This window comes from Convolutriloba macropyga, chromosome 10 (genome assembly GCF_964194025.1).
Source record: "Convolutriloba macropyga chromosome 10, txConMacr16.3, whole genome shotgun sequence".
NCBI classification, from domain to species: domain Eukaryota; kingdom Metazoa; phylum Xenacoelomorpha; order Acoela; family Convolutidae; genus Convolutriloba; species Convolutriloba macropyga.
The window spans coordinates 48,940,502-48,967,869 of NC_134477.1; the positions used below are offsets into that span (position 1 = coordinate 48,940,502).

At 36.6% G+C, this 27,368-nt stretch overlaps 1 protein-coding gene across 1 annotated transcript in view; it reads left to right on the forward strand.

The window, feature by feature from the left end:
* Positions 1 to 27,368, forward strand: part of LOC142348057 (uncharacterized) — a 154,699-nt gene that overhangs the window by 16,612 nt on the left and 110,719 nt on the right. The window contains exon 3 of the mRNA XM_075399224.1: positions 8,110 to 8,167. Coding sequence (XP_075255339.1) covers positions 8,110 to 8,167 — 58 coding nt within the window. The remainder of the gene's footprint in view (positions 1 to 8,109; positions 8,168 to 27,368) is intronic.

Consider the following 27,368-nt stretch of genomic DNA (forward strand, 5'->3'; position numbering starts at 1 on the left):
GAGGAACATTGTATTCAAAACCTATTTTTTCAATACAATACAAAAAATTTTATTAACAATTCTTGATGCACCATAAAGTTTTCCGATAGAGACTGAATACACACTGGGGATTTCCCGTAACGTGACTTATTGAACCTTAAATAACACCTTGATCTGATTAAAAATACTTGCTTTCAAAATTCTTTTTTTCGCACAAAGTTTCCGAATGAGCACCTAAAATTTCCCCAACAAAATTACAATAAAAGTTCTTCTTATTGATGTTCTACGTACAATCAGGATCTCCCACATAAAACCATACTCGATTCTAAAACGGACGAAGAATTTCTTTTTTTAAGGAGGACATTATCAAAGTTTCTAATTTTTTGTATGAAATATAACTTTTTTCATGGGGCGGCTACTCCAAATAAAATCAGCTGATTTATATCTTATATAATATTTTAAAAATCGAAAGATCAATCTCAAGTTTTACGCTAATACCTTTATGACCAACACAATTGATTAATTGTTTAATTTTTGTCAGCTAAACACTAGGTTGAACTCTAAAATATATATAATATAAATGCAAAAGCTAAAAAAATTGATTCTTGTGTGTGCTCAACGTCCAGTTAAAGCTCAAAATTGATATACCGTAGGTTAAATATAAGCGTTGAACATATGCAAGAACTACGCTTAGAAATGCAATACTATGTAGGATACGTGCTGCAAAATCATGTAAGATCAAAGCTATACTATATTATTTAGGATATTCGCTCAGAAACGCTAAATAATGTGATACGAAAGGTACCTTGAAAACAAGATTATATGAGATCTACAATTTGAAACGCAAAGTTTTTTCAGATCAACGCTAAATTCAAGACAAGTTTTGTATGATCTACGCGTAGAATCGCCAAAATTTTTAAGATCCACGCTTATAAATCCACATTTGTGAAAGATCTAAGCTTATAAACAAAATTGTCACATAAAAGGTATCTAGAATAAAAAATATTTCACCGCATGTTGCATAATTCAACGCATTTACCGGAAATGTATGCGAAAAAAATGCGGCGAATTTTTTAACTTGTCAACTCTAGCCGCTGCCTATCTTACATAATTTCACAAATTTCTAAGGCCTCGGCAGGTAATATCAAGTAATTTTTAAAATCGGAACCCGGGTTGAGAAAAAATCGGAAAAGTATGTAAGATAAGCGCTGAAAAATGGTTTTCTTCTCCGCCAATTTCGTACATAATTTCCCGATTAAATGCGGTGAATGCTGTGAAAGTATAAAAATTCACCGGTAGATTAAACGGTGAATTTACAAAAAGTCACCACATTTCACGGCTTACTCCACTTTACCGTCCTTTCACGGGTTCGAACACTTCGACTCCTGCATGTCAGCCACTTCTCCTTCCACTGCGCCACTTCCCATTAAAATCTAGGTTATTTGTTTTGAATTTATATCAAAATCACTCTAATTTTTGTAAAACATACGCGTTGAACTCTTGTAAGATTTGCGGTCAAATCCAAAAATTTAATAGTGAAATAAGATTTTTTGTAAGTTCACAGATCGCTCTAGTGGTGAAATTGCATAAATTCACAGCTTAAAAAATTAGAAAGGTGTGTGATTGTTCGTCTGTAAATTTTCCGCGTGTCTTTTTTAAAAGGATCTCATCTTCGTTGAACAAAAGACAATTTGAAGCATTTTCTAAGCGGTTAAGATATGCAATTACACAGCATTCATTGTTGATCTCACACAATTTGAACATTTTTTTTATAAGCGGTTAATTTATTATTGTTCATCACTAAGTTAAGCCTTGATTTTAATCAATTTGATCGCATTCATCGCTTATCTTACATAATGCGGACACTTTTTTTCACAGCGATGATTTTATGTAATTTCATTGCTAATCTCAGCGGTGAAATTCTATAACTTCATCGCTATCTGGTGATAAAGGCTTCTTCACTGCATTCACTGCCTGATTTATGTAATTTCGCCGCATGCACCGCTTGTCTTACAAAATTTTCCGCATTCACCGCCTGTCTTACAAAATTTTGCCTGGCATGGCGGTCACACCTCGACCCCAGAAAGTTGGTGTTTCATATGGAGTTCTGGACATTTTGAAAAGCTATCCCCTGAAAACGTGCAAATTTTTATCGAGTCAAGGTGTTATTCTATTCGAACTCAAATTAGAATGAGAGACGCTTCTTTAAAACAGAAATTCAATAAAAGAAAACATTGTGGCAGCTTGTCTTGGAAAAAAGATTTCTTCAAAGAAATTCAAAAATAGGTAATTTTTGTCGGCTAAAGAAGTAACTGATACCCAACCAACCTGAAAAGAGAGATCCCCATTGTATACAGAGTCAACTTTAGTAGGTGTTAATATAGTGTCCGTTTTTGGTGTAGCTTGCCTAGGAAATATTTTTTTGATATTTCCATTTGCAAAAAATCAAAAATCAAAAATGCTCTCTAATTGAGGCTCTGTTTGTTCTAGGGATTTATTTTACCAAGTTTTGTTGTTTTTCAAAAACTTCTTGTTCCTCTTTAAGTAAGGAGGAGATGAACATTTTCAATGAGGAACATTGCATTCAAAACCTATTTTTTCAATACAATACAAAAAATTTTATTAACAATTCTTGATGCACCATAAAGTTTTCCGATAGAGACTGATTTCACACTGGGGATTTCCCGTAACGTGACTTATTGAACCTTAAATAACATCTTGATCTGATTAAAAATACTTGCTTTCAAAATTCTTTTTTCGCACAATTCGCAAGTTTCCGAATGAGCACCTAAAATTTCACCAACAAAATTACAATAAAAGTTCTTCTTATTGAGGTTCTATGTACAATCAGGATCTCCCACATAAAACCATACTCGATTCTAAAACGGACGAAGAATTTCTTTTTTTAAAGAGGACATTATCAAAGTTTCTAATTTTTTGTATGCAATATAAATTTTTTCATGGGGCGGCTACTCCAAATAAAATCAGCTGATTTATATCTTATATAATATTTTAAAAATCGAAAGATCAATCTCAAGTTTTACGCTAATACCTTTATGACCAACACAATTGATTAATTGTTTAATTTTTGTGAGCCAAACACTAGGTTGAACTCTAAAATATATATAATATAAATGCAAAAGCTAAAAAAATTGATTCTTGTGTGTGCTCAACGTTCAGTTAAAGCTCAAAATTGTTATACCGTAGGATAAATATAAGCGTTGAACATAGGTAAGAACTACGCTTAGAAATGCAATACTATGTAGGATACGCGCTGTGAAACTGCAAAATCATGTAAGATCAAAGCTATACTATATTATTTAGGATATTAGCTCAGAAACGCTAAATAATGTGATACGAAAGGTACCTTGAAAACAAGATTATATGAGATCTACAATTTGAAACGCAAAGTTTTTTCAGATCAACGCTAAATTCAAGACAAGTTTTTGTATGATCTACGCGTAGAATCGCCAAAATTTCCAAGATCCACGCTTATAAATCCACATTTATGAAAGATCTAAGCTTATAAACAAAATTGTCACATAGAAGGTTTCTAGAATAAAAAATAATCAACCGCATGTTTCATAATTCAACGCATTCACCGGAAATTTATGTGAAAAAAATGCGGCAAATTTTTTAACTTGTCAACTCTAGCCGCTGCCTATCTTACATAATTTCACAAATTCCTAAGGCCTCGGCAGGTAATATCAAGTAATTTTTAAAATCGGAACCCGGGTTGAGAAAAAATCGGAAAAGTATGAAAGATAAGCGCTGAAAAATTGATTTCTTCTCCGCCAATTTCGTACATATTTTTCCGATTAAATGCGGTGAATGCTGTGAAAGTATAAAAATTCACCGGTAGATTAAACGGTGAATTTACAAAACGTCACCACATTTCACCGCTTACTCCACTTTACAGTCCTTTCACGGGTTCGAACACTTCGACTCCTGCATGTCAGCCACTTCTCTTCCCACTGCGCCACTTCCCGTTAAAATCTAGGTTATTTGTTTTGAATTTATATCAAAATCACTCTAATTTTTGTAAAACATACGCGTTGAACTCTTGTAAGATTTGCGGTGAAATCAAAAATTTTAATAGTGAAATATGATTTTTTGTAAGTTCACAGCTCGCTCTAGTGGTGAAATTGCATAAATTCACAGCTTAAAAAAAATCAGAAAGGTGTATGATTGTTCGTCTGTAAATTTTCCGCGTGTCTTTTTTAAATGGATCTCATCTTCGTTGAACAAAAGACAATTTGAAGCATTTTCTAGGTGGTTAAGATCTGCAATTACACAGCATTAATTGCTGATCTCACACAATTTTAACATTTTTTTTATAAGCGGTTAATTTATTAACGTTCATCAATAAGTTAAGCCTTGATTTTAATCAATTTGATCGCATTCATCGCTTATCCTACATAATGCGGACACTTTTTTTTCACAGCGATGATTTTATGTAAATTCATTGCTAATCTCAGCGGTGAAATTATATAACTTCATCGCTATCTGGTGATATAGGCTTCTTCACTGCATTCACTGCCTGATTTATGTATTTTCGCCGCATGCACCGCTTGTCTTACAAAATTTTCCGCATTCACCGCCTGTCTTGCAAAATTTTGCGTGGCATGGCGGTCACACCTCGACCCCGAAAAATCAAATCAAAATATCCAAATTGCACTATATCGCAAAGTTGTCAATTTTTGACTTATTTTTTGTCCGTACGATGTATCTACGTAACGTAGATTTTCGGTTTTTGTTAGACATAGAGCTCTAATTTTGACCCCCCAGGAGCCTTGTAAGCTCAATTTACTGTCACTGTGGCCCATTTTGCCCGTTAATACCATGTGAATTCTGATGATGATCCCCTGAACACTTCCCGAGGTCTCAACCCTTTTGAAAAGACCAAAAAATTTGGTAGAGAAAATATTGCCTTAAACTACACGGTTGAGCACATAACTATGTCAAAAGAGACATTTTTTTGGCTCCTTGCACTGTACTTACATAGATGAGATCAATTTTATTGACTATGGGATGAAAACTTCCCTTCAAACATCGATGCATCTAACAATCTTCCTTTGATGGGTCATTTCAGAGGTTAAAATGTATAATACAGCTAATAGGTTGTCGGAGACTTCTATTAGGTTGTCAGCTATCAAAGAATGAAAACCTTGTGAAAATGAACAGTAATGAACCCGAAAATTTTACGGATTTTGTAGAAAAAATTTCCTAGAACCAACAGTGCGCTTCAGATTTTCTCAACACAGGGAGAACATAGGTTTAATACCGAGAAATTCTGTAAGGAAATGGTTCTGCAAAAATGTATGCTAGACATTTAGGCAAGCACTTATGCTTCTCGATGGTCCAGACTAGAGAAACAAGTATTTCCTTGACAAGATTTAACTAATTGCATAAATGATAATTGAGCATTCAATAATACACTAAAAAAGAGACACACGGGACATGATGTCAAAGGTAAAAATGCAAAATTGAGTGAGTTTCAAGTTGAATGCGTTAAAATTATTTAAGATCTACGCTTGAAGCGTTGGAAAGAAAGTATTGCTGTTTCTAACCAAAGATCTTACGTTATTTTGATTTTGTAAGCGTAGACTTTATTTAACTTTTCCTTGAATTTGGAGATGACCCTATTTAATTTGCGTCTATAAGCATAGATCTTAAATAGTTTTTTTGTTGAAACTTTTTAGCGTTGATGAAACATAATTTAGCGTTTCTAAGCGTATATCTTACATAATATGAGGTATTTAGGCGTAGTTTCTACCTAATTAGTCGTTGTTGAATTAATTAGTTTTTTAATTAGGCGTTGTTCTTACTTAATTTTTTTCTAAGCGTAGATAAAACATAATTTTGCGATAAATTTCGCGTTTATAAGCTAATTAGGCGTTGTTTAATTAATTGGTTTTTTAATTAGGCGTTGTTCTTACCTAATTTTTTCTGAGCGTAGATAAAACATAATTTTGCGATGATTTTTGCGTTTACAAGCCTAGATTTTAATTAATTTGTCGGTGAAATTAGCGTTGATCTTACAAAATTTTACGAAACTAAGCGTAGATCTTTCATAAATTAGGTGTTTCTGACCGTAAATGTTTAATTTTTACGTAAATGTTTATTTTTTTGTTTATTTGCTTAGACTTTATTTAAACTATAAATTGGATGGATATTTTGGTGTATCTAGACTTTGATACGTGAATTTCAACTTTTCATTTATGTCTTAAATCAGAAAAAGTTCAATTTTTTAGGTTAAGAATTTATTGAAATCGAAAAAGAATTTGTTTATGAGATCCCCAGTGTGTATAGAGTCTCAATGAAAAACAAAATTACGGAGCTTGTCATTTAAAATATCTTGCAAAAAATGAGCTTTAAAAACATTTTTTTAAAATGTCTTCAAGGATTTATTAAAATCCGATCCAACTTGTTACAAGGAAATTCCGAGTGTACATATCGTTTAAATCAGAAAATTAAGAGTTTGGCGTTCCTCGCAAAGCAAAACAAAAAAAAATTGTTTCCTATAAGTAATTCTGGACATTTGGAAAGTTATCACTTGAAATTGTAAGAGTTTTTTCGAGTCAAGGTGATAATCAGTTAAAAGTCGATTTAAAATGGGAGACGCCCAGTGTATGTAGAGTCCCAGTAAAAGAAAAATTTGTCGCAGCTTGTTTGGGGGAAAAGAATTCAAAAATAATTTGTGTCGTTTAAGGAAGGAAATAAAACCCGACCAAACCTGATGTGTGAGATCCCTAATGTATACAGAGTCAACTTCAGGAAGAGTTTGTAGAGTGTCAATTTTTGTTTCACCTTGCCTAGAAGCAATTTTTTGACATTTTTGTTCGCGAATAAGCAGATAACAAAATGCTCTAGGTTCTATTTTTACTAGGGATTTCCATTACCAAGTTTGGTTGTATTTCATGATTTTTTTGTTCTCTTTTAGTAAAGAGGACATAAATTTCATGTATGAAAAAAAAATGTTTTGAAAATTGACTTTTCTACAGCATGCTGCAGCATAAAATTTTTTTCCGATACAGACTGAACGCACACTGGGGATTTCCCGAAACATGACCTACTGGATTTGAAATAACACCTTGATCTGATGAAAAATACTTAGTTTAAGTTTTTTTGCTTAATTCGCAAGTTTCCGAATATGCGCCTAGTTTTGTCTCTACAAAATTACAATAAAAGTTCTTCTTATTGAGGTTCTATAGACAACCGGGATCTCCCACACAAAGTTATACTGTATTTAAAAATTTCGTGGAACAGATGTATAACTTCTTTTTTAAAGAGTCTCAATAAGTTCTTTTCTAACATTGAAAAAAGCTCCTGATTGCGCGACGGTCTTTTAACAGTTACTGTTTTCATTAAGGAAACAAGTAGCTGAGAACATGTAGTGAGAGAGATGACTGACATTTCATGTTTCTCTTTTTTGAAACAAATAAATTGAAACCATAACTCAGGGGTTAAATATTACAAGTTTAAAGTGTTATATGCAAAATTAGTACAATTTTTAAAATAAAAATTATTGGTTCCGTTTTTTTAAAGGTAAAAATAACTTTTGAAACCACAAACGTTCCTTCCCAACGTACAAGTTTGAATAGTTGGAGCAGATGCTGTTTTATCATGCGTTTAAACTGTGAGCGTGATCTGATAGTCCGGACTTCACGCGGAAGATTCATTTTTGGATGCTTCTTTTTTGTAACTATCGACTGCTCGATCTTAGGAGAATTAGCTGTTCCGTTCTGTTGTTTTTTCTTACTAAGACATTACCACTTAGAAAAAAACACCCAGTGCCGTGTGAATTCAATAATGAAATATCTGATTTCAATAATGCTTCATTAGTCAACAATTGCTAAAAACTTGCTTAATCTATATTTTATATAGTACAGATGAAGTAAATTGAACGAATTCTTTGCTGATTTGTCGAGAGTGGCGTCAGATTTGTCATCTTTCGGATCAAACCCTAGATATCTTCAGCTTGTTTCTTGAATAGACACACTTTTGCCTTATTTATTTCAAACTATCGCTTTCACATAAAATTTTTTTTCAACAACTGCTTACTTTAAAACAGTAGAAATTTTTCTTGCCTGGTCATGTAAATTTATCGGGGATGCCTCAACATTGAAGTCTGTGTCAAGATGTGTTGCAGATTTCAGAGGGTAATTGTGCTGGACGTCTGTATCAGGTGAGGTTCTTTCTTATATATATATATATTAACTATAATATTTGAAGTTGTCAAAAAATGCTCTCTCCGGAGCTGAGATTAGTTGAGAGTTTTGATGGAACCCAACGTAAGAAATGTCGGTTTTCGTCCTTTTATTTCGCCATAGTCGATCAAAACCTTATGATTTTTTCTTCGGTTTCGTCCGATTTAAACAAAAGAAGGCTCTGTTTTTGTCGATTTGGAAAAGTTTTTAAAAGCGTCAGTTCGTCGGTTTTGAAACCTAAGAAACGCCAATTTTAAAAAGTACGAAGCGTAGGTATTCGTCGGTTTTAAAAGTAAGTGAACATCGATTTTCGTCGGACTAGGGACCCAGAAAGCGTCGGTTTTCGTCGTTTTTAAAATGTAAGAAGCGTACGTTCTCGTGAGTTTTCAACGCAGGAAGCGTCGGTTTTGTCGGTTTAAAACTTAGGCACGCTCTGAAAAACAAAAACGATTATCATGCATGGTTTACGTTTTAAGTTGGACTTGACGGTATTAAAATTTCAGACATTTAACTTGGATTTTAGTGACAAATTGACGTTTAAGTTGTTGCAGAAACAGTAAAAAGTTGGCAGAATATAAAATTTCAAAAAAAACTTTCTAAATGATAGTGCACTTTGAAGACAAAAATTATGATTTTAATCGCTTGTGATCCAGAGTTCAATTGAAACAACTAGTTGCTAAAATATCTTTGAATTCCTTCTCGATTGGTTGAGCGCCGTTTGGTCTGGTCAATACCCCCTATTTCGATCTGGTCGACTACAACATTTGGGTCTGTTTGATCTGGCCAATACCCATGCTTGAGACTTATCGACCTGGCCGACAAAATCAATTTGGTCTGTCCTTTCTAACCAATACCCAATTTTTGGTCGGGCCAATTGTTTTACCAGTCTTCCGGCCTGAGGTCTGCTTATTTAGACCGAAAGCCTGTACAAAGTTTTTTTCAGTTTGGCTATTGGCAACAAAGTCATATTGATTTAGGCCAAGGATTGTCGGTGTCTGTTCAATCTGGCCAATACTTTTGGTGGGTTGCGGACCTCATCCTGTGAGCGAAATGCCAAAAACGACACTAGTCGACATTTTTAACAAAACACCGTAGATAAAAACAAAATAAAAAAAACAACAGTTCTAAAACAAAAAGAAGAAAATAGATGAGAGCTGACCTAATATGAGGCTTCTTGCGAGGTTTCTGTTGTTCTTTTGTTGACGCCCGTTCTCATCATATTGGTCTTTACTGCTGAATGTTTGATGTTTTGACGCATGCAACGCATGAAAAAGTTGGCTTCGCTGTGAAAAAAAGTTTTGGAAAAACCCGTTGAAGTCAAGACCTATCTCCGCAAGGCTATGTTTTGTTCCATTTGGTGTGACGGGTATTAAATTGACAACTAAACAACAGAGAAACAGAATTTTTTAGCAATCAACATCCTAAATCTGTTTCCTGTCTATGTGATATAAGGATCAAGGAAAAAACGCCCATTAACACGACGTTATAATCTAACTTTTTATCTAGGAAAAAACTTCTTTGAAAATTGACTGTACACATTTTCTCCAAAAAATTCGGATATGATTCTAATGTACTCAGCATACATGTGATACGTATGGATACCTAAATATATATCGAAACCTTTATGTGTTAGTTATCCTCTATATCTATAATTATCTCATGTGTTTTTATAACTAAAAGTTATGACTTCTATTTATTTACCTATATTAATATTCCCGTTAGTCTACTAATTTATTTCATATTTTGTTCATGCTAGTTTATTATAAGTAATCATAATCTAACTTAGTCAGTCTGAATTCAAGTTACTCTGCAAACTCTCTTCATATTCCTGAGTTAAACTTAGCAGTGGATTCGCACCGCGTTTCCAATAATCAGAATTCGTAAAACACAATTATTTGTGTTTTCGCTCAGCAATTCCTAACACATTCTTGAGACAAAGTATTCGCAACGCGAATCCTAAACTATTCAATAAGAAAAAGTATAACATGGCGCAGTCAGCGACAAAGGACAGCGGCAAATCCCCACTTGGAATTCAACCCTTTTGGGAAAAGGCGACACTAGAACCCCCAATTCGCTGGGAATATTGGAGAATACAATTGAAACTCGCAATCCTCGCCCGAGAAGGAATTGAAGTGGACCTCCTCTTGGTGGACCCTCCAGAACATGTTCTCTTGCCTCCTGTCAGAGCGAGACCGACGTACCCGCAATGAGCAGGCAAAAACACCGTGGAAAAATCAGTGTCAACGTGTTATAGCAGTCGGCATACTTTGCGGTGACAAACCGTGGAAGTTATGTGATCGGAAAGCATCTTCTTTGATGTACTTGAGCTTAGGCATGGAAGGGCGGCGCGTATTCAACTCAAAGAATTCGACCGTCAATCTCGAAACAATCTCAACGAAGGATCTTTGGGATGTTCTATATACAACTTTCATTCGGATCCACAATATAACCTTCGATAGATACCTCTTCCTTACACGAAAACAGCAAAAGGGAGAACCTATTGAGAAGTTCTATGGACATCTCAAAGAACTTTCGGAAAACTGTGATCTAGGAGATAAAGGAGACACTATCATCCGGGACGTCTTTATCGCGAACATGCAAAATGAAGACATTCAAAAGGAGCTTCTTAAAGAAACAGTTGACCCGGAAAAAGCATTGTCAATAGCAATTAATATCGAGGTGGGTACGCTCAACCAACTAAAGATGAATGCAAGTAAAACCGAGTCACATTCAACTGTTAACCAAGTGCAACGGATGCGCATCGCGAATGCTACCCCTTTCTCCAATATGAATACAACAGCACGGAAAAAGCCTACAACCTGTCATTTCTGTGGATCTCGTTGGACCTCTGACCACCGTAATAAATGTCCCGCTCGGGGAAAAAGATGCAATAACTGTGGTATTGAAAACCACTCCGCAAAGGTTTGTCGCAAACCTAAAGATCCCAAATCGTGCCCAAAACCTAAGCCACGGGTCAATAACGTAGAAAAAGATGACCAAAATGAAGATGTCAATCAAATTTCGGCTAATTTTGATCCTGATTTGGAGTCAAACTATTCTTCAGATGAAGATAATTGTGTAGCAATAGTATCTTCAACAGATTCCACAACTTCGGTGGACGCAATCAATCTTCCTGTAATTTTCGGCAATACATCAGCAAATGTTTTGGTGGATTCGGGCAGCGTATGCACAATAATAAATGAATCCTTGGCGAACTCCATCATTTCCCATGACTCAAAATCGAAGTGGATACGCGAAGCGAATCCTAAATAATTGAAAACATTTTCAAACGAGCCTATTCATACGGTGGGCATTCTCCAAACTTCAATTCAAAGCAGCAATTGGTACGCGAATCCAATAGAAATTCAAGTAGTGGCGGATGCACATCGTTCTCTATTGGGTAGAGATTTGTTTCCAGCTCTTGAACTCTCAATACAACAATCAAATAATCATATAACAATCAATCAGGTAGATCAAGAATATTGCCCAATCAAAAAACAGATTGCTACTGATTATCCTGACCTAATCTCTAGAATTGTTAAGTCCAAAGTACATACAGTTCGTTCCAAAATTCCACAAACATTATACTCCATCACACCAAAAAGGCCGCCGTGTTCCTATAAACTTATTAGACAAAGTATCCGCTGAGCTAAAGAAACTTTCTGATCAAGGACACATTGAAAAACTACAAGAATGTTCGGATAAAAACTTCATTTCTCCCATTGTGATTACGGTCAAAAAGGACAAATCTGTAAAATTAGCTCTTGATTCGAAAATATTAAATAAAGCGATCCACAAAAACAAGTACCAAATACCAAATATAGATAGTCTTATCGATTCAATTTCACAACATATTAATAATTCAAATCTGGGAGATAATGTCTATTTTTCAACGATCGATTTAAAATATGCCTATAGCCAACTAAAGCTGCATCCGGATACCGCACGTCATTGTAAATTTAATATCATTTGCGTGAAGCAACAGGTACGTATCGTTTTAAAACGGGATTTTATGGCCTTACGGATATGCCGGCCGAGTTTCAAAAGGCAATGGATTACACATTGGTTGGGCTGACTAACACATACTGTTTTCTGGATGACATAATTGTAGTTAGCAAAGGCACCAAGGAATCGCACCTCAAATACGTGTACAAATGTCTGCAAAAACTCGAAGCGGATAACCTTAGAATTAATTTAAGCAAATGTCACTTCGCAAAACATCAAATAAATTGGCTTGGCTTGACATTCTCACAAAGTGGTGTTAAACCTATAGAATCTAAAACAGCGGCAATTGCGGAAATCAAAGCTCCAAAAACATTGAAACAATTACGGTCATTCTTAGGTAGCGTTCATCATTTAAGCAAATTTATACCTAATTTTGCCAAAATATGCCACCCTCTTCGGCCCTTATTAAAGAAAAACGAAAAATTTATTTGGAATGAAAATCATCAATTACATTTTGAACACATCAAAACTGTTATTGCAAACGCTACAGAAAATACTCATTTTAACCCAACACTGGAAACGCGAATCAAATGCGACGCATCCCGCCAAGGCTTAGGCGCTGCGCTTGAACAATTAGATTGTGAAGGGTGGAAAACAGTAGCTTTTGCATCTCGTTTTCTTAATAGCAATGAAGAACGCTATAGTATAAATGAACTCGAATTACTTGGGGTGGTTTGGGCCATTGAATATTTTAAACTTTATCTCTTTGGGAAGACTTTCACAGTTTTAACAGACCACAGAGCACTTCTTTCAGTCTTAAAATCACACCGCTCTAATAAATCCTACAACAGTAGATTAACACGATGGATTGACCGTTTGTTACCATTTGATTTTAACATCGAACATATTCCTGGTACTAGAATGGGCTTAGTTGATTATATTTCGCGACAACCAAATCAAAACGCTAAAAGTGTCAATCAATACGATGAGGAATTCATGGTAGCAACAATTTCCCGTATTCGCGACGCAATTACATCTTTATTTAGTCACGCGAATAAAATTCCTTTACAAAAGCGGCACATAACCAGTAATTATAAGCAACAAGTAAACAAGACGCGCGTCCACTTTTGCAAACCTGCTAAAATGAGCACGAATAATTCAAATGCCTCAATTAATCCACTCATTACTCGAGCACAAGTAAACAATTACAATTCCGAATTCATTTCTAACTTTAATTGCCGTGCAAATCAATTGATTCAAAACACTACTGCATCCGCATCGCAAATCCAGTCAAATAATTTTAAATGTAATTTTGCCGCAAAAGCAGAAAAAAAAATGAAAACCACATAATAATGTCTGCAAAAGAAGTGCCTCAATCTAACCCCCCAACTCCTACTAATGCTCCCAAAGTAACATTCCGCACTCAATCAACCCCAATAGCGACAACTAGCACGAGCCCTAACATTCATGCCCCAATTTCATCATCACCCGAATTTCAAGACATTGAATTGTCCACAGAGGAAATCTTTGAAAGTAATTTAAATCAACTCTTTACAAAATCATTCCTAGCGGTTCTAACAAGTAAGGACGCAGTATTAAAGGAAATTAGAGATTGTGTCCTCCAAGACGACGAGAACCGCTGTAAAGAAGTCAGCCCTTACATACATTCGTTTTGGAAGGACCTTCACGTGAAGTCCGGTTGCTTGTGTGTTGACGAGCGCGTCGCCATACCCAATTCGATAAAGGAAGCGGTACTGGAATCCATTCACATGACCCACCCTGGTAGTTGGGGCATGATTTCACTATCTCAGTATGCATGGTGGCCATATATGCATAGAGAGATTCTAGCCAAAGCATCAGTTTGCGTTCCGTGTACAGATACTGGTAAGAATTTAAAACCTGTTATACCAAAATCTAAATGGTATCCGCATAAGGCTTGTCAACAACCAAATGAAGAAATTCAAATTGACTTTGGGCGTCCGATAACAAATGACAAAGATAAAGATATTTACTTTTTGGCATGCATTGATCGTTATTCAAAGTATCCGACAGCTCGAATTTTTGAATATGCAAATGGGACAAATGTGGTAAAATTTCTCCGCGATTACGCTTATACTCATGGAATTCCGCGAACAATCCGTTTAGATCAAGCCACTTGTTTAGTAGGTAAACAAGTTACAAACTACTGTAATGAAAATAATATTAACATTCTCGACGCGCCGGTCGGAGATCATAGAGCAATTTGATTAGTGGAGCGAATGATACAGACAATTAAACGGCGGTTATCCTGTATGAAAACTGAAAATAAAGATTCATTTTCAACATCTAAAGCAATTAAACAAATAATTTCTGACTTACGAGTAACAAGACAGAAAACAACACAGATAACTCCGTTTGAAGCTCATTTTGGTCGTTTGGTGAATACTCCTTTGCGCAATATTAGCACATGTCCATCAAGTTTAAACTTAACATATGAAAAAATTATTATTCACTATTTAGATGCTGATACAGTTCCTGTAGACAAATCCTCGATGATGCTGGATGGGTCAATCCTGAGAGAAGCGATCTGGAAATTGAGACAGCAATGAACAAGGCACAACAAGATGCAGGCTTCCGCTATCGTGACTCCGACAATAAGGAATCGCGGTTCATAATACACCCCAAACTCACGAACCCCATTCCGAGAACGGAAAAGTCATTAAATGTGAAGCTAGCGCGAAAACTACCAAACAAAAAGAGGGCAAAAAGACAGCTCGCTGGGCTATACGAAGTTTTAAAACCCGGATCATTCGCCACTAAATCATTCCCCACGCCAACAATAATTAACGAACTGGGGCGATCACCAGTTAAACTCAGAGATAGTGATTTGGCAAAGTTTGGCACCAAAGCTGAAAGATCCACTAATCTCTGGGCATACGCACAAAGGCGTCCTGTGCCCTATGAGTAAACAACAGAAATAAAGATAGCCAAACACAGCAACGACATTAAGAAGCAAAAGCGAGGGGAAATCAAAATTCGACACCGACATCGAGACACTACTTCAGTGGTTTCCTCTGTCAACTCAAACGTTTCTTGAGCCCTCACCGTACGCAAACCTTCAAAACCGCAGCCCAAATGACGTCGAAATGCAGCTTCAATCAATGACAATGATAACGCGACAGCTCAGGAACAACAACTGATATCAATAGTACCCTCTCCACAAATGTCTTCTTCTCAAAACCAGCAGAATCAAGACACACATTCCGACCCGCAAAAACAACAAGGAACCGAAAACGAAATCGGCCCCAATTTTACGGCTTCACAGACGCGGATATTTCACCAACCAGTTCTCTGACCTCTACTAGTTCAGGCAAACAGAAAAAACGCAAATCGAAAAAAGAGAAGAAGGATGCAGCAAACGCGAATACAGTGATAGCCATGATTCAAAGTGCGGAACATTCAAGAATCCCCTCTCCCCCAAGACCGGACATTCAAATTGGCCAAGTTTCGCCACCAGATTCAAGAGTTAGATATCACGAATATGAACAAGAAAGAGAACTATCTGTTTGGGATGCAGAAAATGAAATTTAAGCTAAAATGAAATTTAAGCTAAATTTAAGTCTGAATTCAAGTTACTCTGCAAACGCTCTTCATATTCCTGAGTTAAACTTAGCAGTGGATTCGCACCGCGTTTCCAATAATCAGAATTCGTAAAACACAATTATTTGTGTATTCGCTCAGCAATTCCTAACACATTCTTGAGACAAAGTATTCGCAACGCGAATCCTAAACTATTCAATAAGATAAAGTATAACAAAACAGTAGAGGAAAATCACGGGATATCTAATTTGAAGACCAAGGTAACAGCTCAATTGAGCATAACAAAGGAATTGTTTTATGGATTGGAAACCATGTAAGTTGTTGCCTAATATTGCCTAAAGGCGTCTAGAATTTATATATTTCACTTCTAAAACTTCGGTGTTTTAGCTGGGTCCCGTTTTATTGCATAAATTTTTATTGCATGTGCACATTTTATTGCATGTATTTTTCATCGTATCTTGCTGAATCAATGGTTCAAAATTGCTTTTCAAAATTTAAATACTCTTTGAGGACAGCGGTACATCTCTTATGAGATAAAAACTCATTTTGTAGTTGAACGCATTACAGTGCAGAGGTATACCCAAATCATCACGGGCAGATCGTGTTCGTTTTTACTATGTTAATACATTGAAAGTGGTACAATATACCGGAAAATAGCTACTTTAGCAGAAACCGGCAAAATGGAAGGGATTATCGCATCCCGTGTTCGCAAAAGTGTCCTAATTTTAGCCGCGGAATACAAGTACAAACTTAATAACCTATTTTTCGCGCGAGTCTTTTCGCGCATCCGCTCAACTTACGTATCAATTTTTCGCACACAATGCAGCTAGATTTCGCATTTAATCCGCAATTAAGCCTAATTTAATGCCTTTTGAGCATCAAAGTGATTATTAAAGCTTTATTAACTACTTTTGTTAAAGGAACCATTAATTGTCTTGTTATTAAGAACATCTTCGATTTTATTAAAGCTTTATTACTACTTTTGTTAAAACGAACTCCCACATTATGCTGATTATACTGAGAAGTACTTCCACATTAACAAACAAAGCCTTTTTTGGCCAAAGAAAATAGAATCGGCCGCTCCCACATTGACAAACAAAGCCTTTTTCAGAGAAATTTTTCGGAACAAAAATCAATTTTTGTGGCACTGGGTCGTACACCATATATTTCACTAAATAGGTTCGACCAGTGAAAATAGATGTGGGCAATGAAAATAGATTTTACCAGTGAAAATAGATTCGGCCACTCCCACATTGACAAACAAAGCCCTTTTTCAGAGGTATTTTTTGGAAAAAAATCAATTTTTGTGGCACTGGGACGTACATCATATATTTCAGTAAATAGGTACGGCCAGTACTACATTGACAGTCACCTGGCTGCATTCGGTGATCTATCGAGCTGAAAACGTTAAGCATTTGTCAGAAAATTTAATTAAGATTCTAAATCTAAATGTTACTAAAATAAACAACATAGAAAATACACACAAGAATTGCTGAAACAATGATTGAAACAAGAGTACCGAGACACAATGTCTTGAAACAAGTGTCCCGAGAAGCGAGTGAAATGAAACTCAGAGAGCCGCTGCACTTAAATTTGATTGCACAATTGCTCTGTAATCCTCATCTGGGGTGTTGTTTATCAGAGTTTTTATCAGAGTTTTTTTTAGCAGTTTCAAAACGTAGTATCTACATTCGACGATTTTGATCTTTCTTATGACATTATACTGCCTTTCTAGTTTTATGATATCCCATTTCTCACCAAGATTTTTGTCCAGGAGATAAGTGGGGATGTCATCACTTTTCGTTGGTTTCAAGGCATATCTGATCTGATGTTTGTTCTCCGTTAAACCCAACGCCTTTCTCAGTTGCTCGTTAACGGGAAAAAACTCATCTGAAAGCTGTATTGAGGTCTTCTTGCCATCCAAACCAATTCTACGTTTGATTGATGACAACAAGAAGAATAAAATATCAGCATCTGATGTTTGCTGAGGTAAATCAAAGAAAACCTTCTTGTGGTAGTTTTCTTCGTGGTTTTCATTGGCAAGGTTGACCAGAAGAACAGGAATCTTTTTTGATAGTGATTCGTTGTGCAATCTTATCAACTTTGCTACCGCACAGTAATCTCGAAACCTGTATACCAGAGAAGATATGCGACACTTCCTGTTGTTGTCATCGAAAACCTCATCGGAGACCTTGACAATTCCATTCAAGCCCGGAACGAATGTCAAGTGTGGTCGACTTCTCTTCAGCTGGTATGTTTCCGAGGAAAATAGCAATTGGGTTGGGTGGAGCAATGTAGCGATCTGACTGAAAACGAGCTGAAACAGAAGACATTTGAACAAAATATTGATCAGCTGTGATATTTTCTGAATTATCCCTCAGTTATATTTTTGCTGAATGGAGCTTGAAATTACTTTGAGATTACTGAATATCAAATTTTTCAGGCTTTTACCTATATTCAAGCATCAAGTTATTTTATGATGATTTTTTTCAAAATGTGAAAAACAAATTAATTTCTGAAAAGTCCCTCAATTTCAAATTAGGGTTCTGGAAAAAGAAATTACCATCAACTGAGTTTCTCAATTGCCGCCTAACTACTTCTTTATCTCTACGGTCATTCACGCGGTCTTTTTTCCGTTCTTTCTCAACGGGCTGTGATGAAGCTATAGATTCCGCCAGGCACCTGTCTCGCATGCACGTCCAGTTTGCAGGTCTGAGTTGCTGGTAGTCGATTACTTCGGGCTCTTGTTGATGCTCTGTTTGAACCACCATGCACTGCAGAAAGGCATCGTTAGTCACTACTGTTCCTGATCGCATCTGTTCATTGGTGATTGATCTCACTGCATTTCGCTCATGCAATGGTGGAAGGTCAGTGATTGAGCGTACGCTCTCGCCGACAAAATGTACCCCCTCATGAACCACTCTGTTCTCCTTTATGTAGCCCAATGATCCTTGTGCAGTTGCTGCTCTTTGCGATCCTGGCCGCAATGGGCCTGCCGCGTTTGTTATGCATTATCGAATTGGCCACTATTTGCGACATTCGGCAAGCTCATCGGGGATCTTAATTGTCCCATTTTCGGACCACCGCTGATATCTCACTTGAAGTTCCCACGAAGATTTGAACCATTTGACAGTTGCCCCTTCCCAAATTTTTGTCAGTGGATCCAGCACTTGAATGTTTTGGTTAACTTCAAAGAAGTTGGATAGCATGGTGAGGTTTTCGAATAGATTAGAGACTATGAAGACAAGAGGTCTAATCATCAATGAAATAATTTTAAAAATGATTAATGTAAAACACAATTTTGCTGGCAACAAGATTTAATTCGACTGTCACTCTCTTTATTGAATAATGATTTATTTTGAGTCGGCAGGTGCAGACTCAAAATTTGACTCTACTGGTTTCGCCACCTAGTTTTGAGTCTATAGGTTTCACCACCGATAGTTTTGAGTCTATAGGAGTTGCCACTTATAGTTTTGATTCTAATAAATTTTGCCACGTACAAAACAAAATATCCCCAAATGTTACTCTAATTTCAAAGAACTTCTCACCTTGAGGTTGCATCATCAAAATATCAAATCAATTTATTTACCGAAAGTTTCCTGAGCTTTCAAAAAGTTTTCATATTCACTGTGCATCAAATCAAATCAATATATCAAATCACATTTTTTAGAACGTGGACTCCTGGCTTCTAAGCAATTTAATTTTCGGCAACACATGACAATATGCGGAGAACAAGAAACAACTTGGTCGTGGAAGTTCGGTAACACTTGCTTTGGGAACACCAGGGATAACACCAATTACCTGCATGAAGACACAATGGACTGCAAAGTTTTCAACTCTGTTTCAGTGTTTATAAATTTGTTCCTTATTGGTTCCTTAATTATAAATGGTCAATGTATTAGAATTTTACTATGATTTACTATCTTTCTCCTATAGATCAGTGTCAGAGCAAAGGGTTCAGAGAAAAAGTTGGCTTAGAATATCTGATAAAGGATATTGCCGAAGAGTGAAATGTTATCCAACTGAAAAAGGACGGGTCTCATTGACGATCTAACCCATTGAATTCATTGTCAAAGTTAGTTGTAATTGCTTAGGGATTTTTCAGAAAAAAATCAATTGAGCGTGAACACTTGGCTAAGATTTATTGTCGTTTCCGTGTGATGCTCTCTTTCTCAGCTCCTATCGGAACTGAACATAAATTGACCTAAAATATATGTTTGATTACAGACCATAAAAAATAATTATGGCAACCAAAACTATTTATACATTAACACAACTTTACCATAATTACCCATCTGACACATACAACAGTTCAAAGATATACAGCGACTAACGAGAAAGGTTTTCTGAGCCATGCCATCAATTCATTTTCATGGCAGGTCCTCTTTTAATCGAAGTTTTGAGGACATATTGAGGTTGCCGTTCGATGGCCTGAAAACGGATTTTTGCTTGGCTTCGGACCCGATGACCGATGATGCTGAGAAAGCTGGAAAATTTTGCTCGTAAAAGTCGTCCAGATCCAACGCTACATTGATTTGCTGACAGATAAAAATCACAGCCTCTTTTTCATGCGATTGCTAAAACTATGGTAACTTCGGAAACGTGTTTTAAGAAGCATAATGCACCTAAAATTATATGCAATATAAGAAAATTTTCGATGATTCAATTGATCGCAGGCACTCACATGTTCTTGTAGATCCTCCAACCAGTTGCATAGAATTGACCGGACCATGGTTCTCAAGTAATCGTTTGACAGAGCCACTCCGTTGACATTCAGCCAAAGCTGCTGCAGATCCATTTTCTCGTCAACATTTTGCAAACGATCACATGTGAAGAGTATCGCAAAAGCTTGAAAAATTGGCATTGAACTGGTACCAAATGCTGTGTATTCCTCCAAAAAACACCACAAAAACCTCCCTCTTGCCAGACAAAACTGTTATTACTTTGGAATTCAAAGCGAGGCTCCAATTTGAGATCGCACCCTCCTGGCTAAAGAAAGCTATTTTTTGATCACTTGATGCTTGCTTTGCTGGTGGAAGAAATCTACTGTACTGATGAGCAACTGAATTTGCAGCGACAAAATTGGGCGCATCAAAATTGTTCAACGTGTTCGAAACTAACAAACAAAAAGAAGGAAATAAAATCTGTGATTAAACAATCGTAAATATCAAGTGGATCCTAATTTGATACAGGTTAAAAAGTAATTGTCAGAGAAAACTTACTGCTGATGTCGAAATCGTCCACATAGTGTTGATTCCATCGACTTCTCCATGCGCGGATTTTTTTGGCAAAAGTGGCAGGTGACATTTTTTCCTCCGAAATTTTCATCTGAAGAAAAAACTCAGATATGTAACAAAAAAAAATGAAAGGCAAAAAAGAAGAAAAAAAAGTTTCCATTGAGATCTTTTTTGAGAAATCTCTCTTGTTATAACAACTCATAACAAAATTCTGACATATTGTTCCTCTTAGGCTAATTTAGTATCCGATCAATTAAAAAGAGCAATTTTGTTGTTTTCTGAAAAGTCCCTCATCTTACCATGTCATCTTTTCATTTTACAGTCACGATTCTTGAAACCACTTCTCCCTCGCTACTTGTTTTTTAATCGTCCAGTTCCATAAAAAGTTGTTTCAGCTTTATTGCACTATGTTTCGGCGTTTTTGTTAAAGGCACGACAGATCCAGGGCACTGACTTAGGTCTTGAATAATAAAAATTATTTTTTCCCAGAGAGAGTTTACTAGATCTGTGTCGCACTCAAATTTTTCACAAATTTCTTCAATTCCATTGTGTAGTTGATTGGTCTCCTTCCTGTCCGCCCACATCATGGTTTGTATGGTTGGCCCAGGTACATGAACAGTAGTGAAATTCACTCGCCTAGGAGCAGGCACACAGGTCACTTTGGATGGTCCGGGAGCAGGCGCAGAGGTCACGTCGGATGGCCCGGGAGCAGGCGCAGAGGTCACGTTGGATGGCCGGGGAGCAGGCGCAGAGGTCACGTTGGATGGCCCGGGAGCAGGCGCAGAGTTCACGTTGGATGACCCGGGAACACATGATTGGTTGTCGTTGGCAGGCTCAGCTTCCGGTGGCTCAGTTCGAACTATTCAATAAGATAAAGTATAACAAAACAGTAGAGGAAAATCACGGGATATCTAATTTGAAGACCAAGGTAACAGCTCAATTGAGCATAACAAAGGAATTGTTTTATGGATTGGAAACCATGTAAGTTGTTGCCTAATATTGCCTAAAGGCGTCTAGAATTTATATATTTCACTTCTAAAACTTCGGTGTTTTAGCTGGGTCCCGTTTTATTGCATAAATTTTTATTGCATGTGCACATTTTATTGCATGTATTTTTCATCGTATCTTGCTGAATCAATGGTTCAAAATTGCTTTTCAAAATTTAAATACTCTTTGAGGACAGCGGTACATCTCTTATGAGATAAAAACTCATTTTGTAGTTGAACGCATTACAGTGCAGAGGTATACCCAAATCATCACGGGCAGATCGTGTTCGTTTTTACTATGTTAATACATTGAAAGTGGTACAATATACCGGAAAATAGCTACTTTAGCAGAAACCGGCAAAATGGAAGGGATTATCGCATCCCGTGTTCGCAAAAGTGTCCTAATTTTAGCCGCGGAATACAAGTACAAACTTAATAACCTATTTTTCGCGCGAGTCTTTTCGCGCATCCGCTCAACTTACGTATCAATTTTTCGCACACAATGCAGCTAGATTTCGCATTTAATCCGCAATTAAGCCTAATTTAATGCCTTTTGAGCATCAAAGTGATTATTAAAGCTTTATTAACTACTTTTGTTAAAGGAACCATTAATTGTCTTGTTATTAAGAACATCTTCGATTTTATTAAAGCTTTATTACTACTTTTGTTAAAACGAACTCCCACATTATGCTGATTATACTGAGAAGTACTTCCACATTAACAAACAAAGCCTTTTTTGGCCAAAGAAAATAGAATCGGCCGCTCCCACATTGACAAACAAAGCCTTTTTCAGAGAAATTTTTCGGAACAAAAATCAATTTTTGTGGCACTGGGTCGTACACCATATATTTCACTAAATAGGTTCGACCAGTGAAAATAGATGTGGGCAATGAAAATAGATTTGACCAGTGAAAATAGATTCGGCCACTCCCACATTGACAAACAAAGCCCTTTTTCAGAGGTATTTTTTGGAAAAAAATCAATTTTTGTGGCACTGGGACGTACATCATATATTTCAGTAAATAGGTACGGCCAGTACTACATTGACAGTCACCTGGCTGCATTCGGTGATCTATCGAGCTGAAAACGTTAAGCATTTGTCAGAAAATTTAATTAAGATTCTAAATCTAAATGTTACTAAAATAAACAACATAGAAAATACACACAAGAATTGCTGAAACAATGATTGAAACAAGAGTACCGAGACACAATGTCTTGAAACAAGTGTCCCGAGAAGCGAGTGAAATGAAACTCAGAGAGCCGCTGCACTTAAATTTGATTGCACAATTGCTCTGTAATCCTCATCTGGGGTGTTGTTTATCAGAGTTTTTATCAGAGTTTTTTTTAGCAGTTTCAAAACGTAGTATCTACATTCGACGATTTTGATCTTTCTTATGACATTATACTGCCTTTCTAGTTTTATGATATCCCATTTCTCACCAAGATTTTTGTCCAGGAGATAAGTGGGGATGTCATCACTTTTCGTTGGTTTCAAGGCATATCTGATCTGATGTTTGTTCTCCGTTAAACCCAACGCCTTTCTCAGTTGCTCGTTAACGGGAAAAAACTCATCTGAAAGCTGTATTGAGGTCTTCTTGCCATCCAAACCAATTCTACGTTTGATTGATGACAACAAGAAGAATAAAATATCAGCATCTGATGTTTGCTGAGGTAAATCAAAGAAAACCTTCTTGTGGTAGTTTTCTTCGTGGTTTTCATTGGCAAGGTTGACCAGAAGAACAGGAATCTTTTTTGATAGTGATTCGTTGTGCAATCTTATCAACTTTGCTACCGCACAGTAATCTCGAAACCTGTATACCAGAGAAGATATGCGACACTTCCTGTTGTTGTCATCGAAAACCTCATCGGAGACCTTGACAATTCCATTCAAGCCCGGAACGAATGTCAAGTGTGGTCGACTTCTCTTCAGCTGGTATGTTTCCGAGGAAAATAGCAATTGGGTTGGGTGGAGCAATGTAGCGATCTGACTGAAAACGAGCTGAAACAGAAGACATTTGAACAAAATATTGATCAGCTGTGATATTTTCTGAATTATCCCTCAGTTATATTTTTGCTGAATGGAGCTTGAAATTACTTTGAGATTACTGAATATCAAATTTTTCAGGCTTTTACCTATATTCAAGCATCAAGTTATTTTATGATGATTTTTTTCAAAATGTGAAAAACAAATTAATTTCTGAAAAGTCCCTCAATTTCAAATTAGGGTTCTGGAAAAAGAAATTACCATCAACTGAGTTTCTCAATTGCCGCCTAACTACTTCTTTATCTCTACGGTCATTCACGCGGTCTTTTTTCCGTTCTTTCTCAACGGGCTGTGATGAAGCTATAGATTCCGCCAGGCACCTGTCTCGCATGCACGTCCAGTTTGCAGGTCTGAGTTGCTGGTAGTCGATTACTTCGGGCTCTTGTTGATGCTCTGTTTGAACCACCATGCACTGCAGAAAGGCATCGTTAGTCACTACTGTTCCTGATCGCATCTGTTCATTGGTGATTGATCTCACTGCATTTCGCTCATGCAATGGTGGAAGGTCAGTGATTGAGCGTACGCTCTCGCCGACAAAATGTACCCCCTCATGAACCACTCTGTTCTCGTTTATGTAGCCCAATGATCCTTGTGCAGTTGCTGCTCTTTGCGATCCTGGCCGCAATGGGCCTGCCGCGTTTGTTATGCATTATCGAATTGGCCACTATTTGCGACATTCGGCAAGCTCATCGGGGATCTTAATTGTCCCATTTTTGGACCACCGCTGATATCTCACTTGAAGTTCCCACGAAGATTTGAACCATTTGACAGTTGCCCCTTCCCAAATTTTTGTCAGTGGATCCAGCACTTGAATGTTTTGGTTAACTTCAAAGAAGTTGGATAGCATGGTGAGGTTTTCGAATAGATTAGAGACTATGAAGACAAGAGGTCTAATCATCAATGAAATAATTTTAAAAATGATTAATGTAAAACACAATTTTGCTGGCAACAAGATTTAATTCGACTGTCAGTCTCTTTATTGAATAATGATTTATTTTGAGTCGGCAGGTGCAGACTCAAAATTTGACTCTACTGGTTTCGCCACCTAGTTTTGAGTCTATAGGTTTCACCACCGATAGTTTTGAGTCTATAGGAGTTGCCACTTATAGTTTTGATTCTAATAAATTTTGCCACGTACAAAACAAAATATCCCCAAATGTTACTCTAATTTCAAAGAACTTCTCACCTTGAGGTTGCATCATCAAAATATCAAATCAATTTATTTACCGAAAGTTTCCTGAGCTTTCAAAAAGTTTTCATATTCACTGTGCATCAAATCAAATCAATATATCAAATCACATTTTTTAGAACGTGGACTCCTGGCTTCTAAGCAATTTAATTTTCGGCAACACATGACAATATGCGGAGAACAAGAAACAACTTGGTCGTGGAAGTTCGGTAACACTTGCTTTGGGAACACCAGGGATAACACCAATTACCTGCATGAAGACACAATGGACTGCAAAGTTTTCAACTCTGTTTCAGTGTTTATAAATTTGTTCCTTATTGGTTCCTTAATTATAAATGGTCAATGTATTAGAATTTTACTATGATTTACTATCTTTCTCCTATAGATCAGTGTCAGAGCAAAGGGTTCAGAGAAAAAGTTGGCTTAGAATATCTGATAAAGGATATTGCCGAAGAGTGAAATGTTATCCAACTGAAAAAGGACGGGTCTCATTGACGATCTAACCCATTGAATTCATTGTCAAAGTTAGTTGTAATTGCTTAGGGATTTTTCAGAAAAAAATCAATTGAGCGTGAACACTTGGCTAAGATTTATTGTCGTTTCCGTGTGATGCTCTCTTTCTCAGCTCCTATCGGAACTGAACATAAATTGACCTAAAATATATGTTTGATTACAGACCATAAAAAATAATTATGGCAACCAAAACTATTTATACATTAACACAACTTTACCATAATTACCCATCTGACACATACAACAGTTCAAAGATATACAGCGACTAACGAGAAAGGTTTTCTGAGCCATGCCATCAATTCATTTTCATGGCAGGTCCTCTTTTAATCGAAGTTTTGAGGACATATTGAGGTTGCCGTTCGATGGCCTGAAAACGGATTTTTGCTTGGCTTCGGACCCGATGACCGATGATGCTGAGAAAGCTGGAAAATTTTGCTCGTAAAAGTCGTCCAGATCCAACGCTACATTGATTTGCTGACAGATAAAAATCACAGCCTCTTTTTCATGCGATTGCTAAAACTATGGTAACTTCGGAAACGTGTTTTAAGAAGCATAATGCACCTAAAATTATATGCAATATAAGAAAATTTTCGATGATTCAATTGATCGCAGGCACTCACATGTTCTTGTAGATCCTCCAACCAGTTGCATAGAATTGACCGGACCATGGTTCTCAAGTAATCGTTTGACAGAGCCACTCCGTTGACATTCAGCCAAAGCTGCTGCAGATCCATTTTCTCGTCAACATTTTGCAAACGATCACATGTGAAGAGTATCGCAAAAGCTTGAAAAATTGGCATTGAACTGGTACCAAATGCTGTGTATTCCTCCAAAAAACACCACAAAAACCTCCCTCTTGCCAGACAAAACTGTTATTACTTTGGAATTCAAAGCGAGGCTCCAATTTGAGATCGCACCCTCCTGGCTAAAGAAAGCTATTTTTTGATCACTTGATGCTTGCTTTGCTGGTGGAAGAAATCTACTGTACTGATGAGCAACTGAATTTGCAGCGACAAAATTGGGCGCATCAAAATTGTTCAACGTGTTCGAAACTAACAAACAAAAAGAAGGAAATAAAATCTGTGATTAAACAATCGTAAATATCAAGTGGATCCTAATTTGATACAGGTTAAAAAGTAATTGTCAGAGAAAACTTACTGCTGATGTCGAAATCGTCCACATAGTGTTGATTCCATCGACTTCTCCATGCGCGGATTTTTTTGGCAAAAGTGGCAGGTGACATTTTTTCCTCCGAAATTTTCATCTGAAGAAAAAACTCAGATATGTAACAAAAAAAAATGAAAGGCAAAAAAGAAGAAAAAAAAGTTTCCATTGAGATCTTTTTTGAGAAATCTCTCTTGTTATAACAACTCATAACAAAATTCTGACATATTGTTCCTCTTAGGCTAATTTAGTATCCGATCAATTAAAAAGAGCAATTTTGTTGTTTTCTGAAAAGTCCCTCATCTTACCATGTCATCTTTTCATTTTACAGTCACGATTCTTGAAACCACTTCTCCCTCGCTACTTGTTTTTTAATCGTCCAGTTCCATAAAAAGTTGTTTCAGCTTTATTGCACTATGTTTCGGCGTTTTTGTTAAAGGCACGACAGATCCAGGGCACTGACTTAGGTCTTGAATAATAAAAATTATTTTTTCCCAGAGAGAGTTTACTAGATCTGTGTCG